The sequence below is a fragment of the Urtica dioica genome, chromosome 8, assembly GCF_054948205.1.
Source record: "Urtica dioica subsp. dioica isolate 48M chromosome 8, U.dioica_male_clone48M_v1_H2, whole genome shotgun sequence".
Taxonomy (NCBI): domain Eukaryota; kingdom Viridiplantae; phylum Streptophyta; class Magnoliopsida; order Rosales; family Urticaceae; genus Urtica; species Urtica dioica.
The window spans coordinates 44,941,331-44,945,316 of NC_142763.1; the positions used below are offsets into that span (position 1 = coordinate 44,941,331).

The 3,986-nt window shown below is 44.7% G+C and overlaps 1 protein-coding gene across 2 annotated transcripts; it reads right to left on the reverse strand.

Moving 5' to 3' along the window:
• Positions 1-1,660: 1,660 nt before the first annotated feature.
• LOC149389943 (pectin acetylesterase 6-like) lies at positions 1,661-3,696 on the reverse strand. 2 transcript variants are annotated; one of them, XM_089623217.1, is made up of 6 exons: positions 2,725-3,696; positions 2,575-2,635; positions 2,438-2,497; positions 2,281-2,358; positions 2,102-2,196; positions 1,661-2,025 (listed from the first exon to the last, which is right to left on the reverse strand). In XM_089623217.1, exons 1-6 carry the CDS (start codon positions 3,348-3,350, stop codon positions 2,013-2,015), a joined length of 933 nt encoding a protein of 310 aa, XP_089479343.1. In that variant the 5' UTR covers positions 3,351-3,696; the 3' UTR covers positions 1,661-2,012. The 2 variants fall into 2 exon arrangements, with proteins under 2 accessions (XP_089479343.1, XP_089479342.1); XM_089623216.1 differs by having other exon boundaries at positions 2,102-2,207; positions 2,725-3,666.
• Between the last annotated feature and the right edge of the window lie 290 nt (positions 3,697-3,986).

Consider the following 3,986-nt stretch of genomic DNA (forward strand, 5'->3'; position numbering starts at 1 on the left):
TCAAATGCCCTCTTAGGCCTCCACATCCACTATAAATACCCCCTACCCACCCTCAGAGAGGGTCAGACTCATTCATTCTTCCTCAAGATTACTCGCTCTTAGAGTTCTGAAACGCTGCCAGAGACTCTCTGCACACAATTTCTCTAACCGAGCATTTAATCTCCTCCACACAGCCGCGTCGATAATTATCTAATGAGAATCTCCCGCACCTTTAAGAGAAAACACACATTCTCTCTCGGGTTACTAGATTCTAGAGTCTGAAACATCACCGAGGTTTTCTCCGCGCTCTATTTCTTCTGTCGAGCACACCTTTCAGGCTACACACCTCACATAGCAATCACACACGCATTGAACTACGTCATGACTTGATCCCGCAATTCGGGCATATGCAACTCACAAGAAGCGCAGTCACCCCCCACCCCGAAATTCATCATATTCTCTACTCGGAGAACGTCTCCGGGTTAGAGGAATGACAACTCGAGACTTTCGAGTTCCCACACTTGGCTCGGGTGCGACCACGTGGTCCGACCTTGGGTCGAACCGCCTGAAACTTTTCACGTTGTCGATTTTCGTCGACGACAGTAGGTATGAATTACAATGAGAAAACTCTAAAATTAAAAGATTTAGACACCACTTTATTCTGATTTAGATAACTTGTAAATAAATTAAAGATGATGGGTTATTTAAACCTTTCAAGTGGATATGGGTAGAGTTTTTTTAAATAGTTGGTACATAGTGTAGTGTTTTGAACACCTAAAACTCTATAATGTAGCCGTTATCAATTTTTATTTATTTATTTTCTTTTTTCTTTTATTTTTCGGGTATTAAATGGATCCTATTGTGTTGTTTTTGTTTTTTTTTTTGTTTTTTTTTTCAAGTCTTGATTTAGTATGTTTGGACAAGAGCTCTTATACCGACAGAGGATTGAATACGATTGACGAAACTTCAGAGTTTGATAAATATACAATTACAACTACATACCAACCACTGAAATGAGGTGTTATACGTTAAATACGTTTCTAATACGTAGTAAACATTATTATAAAGGAGAAGAAAGGTATAAGTGGGCGGTAAGTGATAAGATAATATAAATTAGGCGCAACGCAGGACAGGAGCGACATTAGTCAAACTTAGGAGTTAGGATTAGTGAGGAAACGCGGACAGATGGCAGAGATTTCGGGTAGGGGTTGGGAATTTATACCTTTTTCTTGGGGAAAAAAAAAAGAAGGAAAACGCGTATCTGAAATGAGAGCTGGAGAGTCCACGTATGCAATCCCACAACGTCATCATTCGCCGTATCTCCACGTGTGGTATAAACAAGGGGAATGGTTGAGCGAGTGTTAGTGAACAGTTAGAAGAAGAAATGGATACGAGAAAGATGATCGCAATGAAGAGTGGGGAGGGATGGGTGGCGCTGGACTTCAAGGAAGTGAAGGCGTGCGCAGAGCTTGGCTTTGATTTGGATCTCAACAACACTTTCCTCATAACACCACCAACTACTGGTAATCCTCAGCCCTTCAAGGCTTGCCTCCGCCTTTGGGCACACACCGTGGCTCTCGCCGCCCGTCGCCGCCTTCTCTAATCACACACTATCTTCTTCATGTATTGTATTGTCTATTATTGTATATAAACAAACACTAGGAGTTCCCGTCCCACCACCTTGTAATTATAATCATCACATAATATCAATTCCATATTGTCTTTGCAAACACAACGCCATCACAACTGATCATATTCATATATATAAAAAAAGAAAAAGAAATGGTCATGAGTTGAAGACGAGGTTGTGGCAGGTGGTGTCGCACGGGTATGCACAGTCAATGGCGTGCACAGATCTGAGTCTTTCAAAGAACCAGTCTCCAACGCTCACTGCAATCGCCTTGTTCCCAACCACAGGGGAATCAGGGGCCAACCACGTGTCCTGTCTCTCCGACTGGCAGTGTGCAAAACACGAGTTTATGAACACTCCATTCCCCCTTGACTCAGACATCCCTTTCACCGCCTCCAACATTTCATTTCTGAACTCTGAAATTTATTCATAACACGCAACATCAATTACACAACCAAGACTCTGAACTTCATGCCTGTGTTGTGTGTCTACCTTGAAGAAAATGGATTTGGGAGGCATTGCAGTGCGCGTGATTCGTTTTGCATTGCTTCCATGTTCCGAGAGGGTCCGCAGAAGTCGGAGCCAGACTGTTTTGGAGCTGGGTAGTAGTGTATTATGGTACACATTATATGCAACTATTAATAAGCAAAGTGTATTGATTTGATTCGTACCTGCCATGCGTCATAAGCTGTATTTAGAATGAACAACGGAGTCTTGACAGTCCCCACCAAATTCTGAGGGAAGAAGCACTGCCACACAACACAACCCATCGTTTACTTGTTACACATTCATCAAGAATTGACAACAGAATGATCAAATTCAGCTGACCTGAGCTGGGTCAGCTAAGTGCTGGCTTGTACAGGTTGGAGGCAGATTCTTTTGCACTTGCTGTTGTGACATTCGATTACCAATCAATGCAATCGGTTAAGCTATCAGTGAATGAATAAATGAGAGTATACAAGTACCTGCAAGGAGACGACTCCCCCATACAGATTCCTGAGAGTGTGGCCGCCCGACACGTCGGTCCTGTTGGATCGGATCACATCACATCTCTAACTAATACACTAGTACTGTTCATATACATGTATATATTGAATGAGGAAAGAGAGAGTTACGTGTCGAGGAATAGGCCGGCGTCGCTGAGGCATTTGACGGTGGCGGTGAGAGGGAAGAGGGCGCGGAAGGCGTCGCAGTGAATGATTGCGGCGAGGCCCCCGGCAGAGCATCCGGAGAGGAGAGCATGGCGGGCGTGGGCCATTCCCCTGGACAAGAGCAGCTCCTCCATGGCCGCCTCCCAAATGCGCTGCCCGCGGAAGAAGAGCCCCTCGCTCTCCATCTGGGAGTCCCCGGAGAAGGACGCCCCGTCGCAGTAGCGCAGCTTCACGCGGTTCCAGTTGAAGAAGTCCGGGTTCGCGCCGGGGTCGCCGCTCAGTATGCCTGTGAACGGGAGCTGCTTCTCCATGAAGGCCGACGAGCCACGCCTCGTCGTCTTCCGGAAGACGCAGCTGCGCACGCTGTTGCACCACCCGCCGCCCTCCACCTGGACCACCCACTTGTCCGCGCCCGACCCATGACCCGCCTCCATGTGGTACCCGGGTGGAGTCCCGTCCAGGCACACCGCTCCCCCGCCCGACTCGATCAGTCTCAGTGGCACCATCACAGCCTCCGGTGGAGTCCCATTCCCACATTCCAACACCAATAATAATGTTAATGTCACTAGGACTATAACTCTTCTCTTCATCTTTGTTTCCAGATCTCCTCTTCTCCTTCTTCTTCTTCACTGTCTCACTCTATCTTCATTTGTCTATTTAATTCCTCACCCCACAGACGCATGCTTACACATGCCTTCTTTATTACTTTCTTATTCTTGTTGCTCTGCTAAATCCAAAAAGACAGTAATACCAAGTGTGTGGTGGTGACTAATGAATTCCTCAATTGTGACATTCTCTTTCTACAAAATACAAGAATTACTTTATTTTTTCCACATTATATGAATGACACAGCACACTGCTATTATGTTTTAACAAAACCCAAATAAATAAATTTATGAATGACACCGGCACCACTACTACTAGCGAGTAGCGAGAGAATAGCCAGTGCTGATTGAGTTTTGTCGGCGGGAGTATCTACACATTACGAGACAACAAACCCAAACCACGCCTTCTAAATGTAAAAGGCTTTCATCACTTTAAAATGATCACATTGGGCTTGAATTTCTTTATTCCCATATGTTGTGGGCTGCACGTGTACCAAATGAAGAATGCACTCAAAATAGAGCATTCTATACGGAGATTTGGACAAAAATTTAATAAGTCTATTTTAATATAAATATAAGGATTATTTATAAAGTATGATATCATCAATACTTTTGGACCAA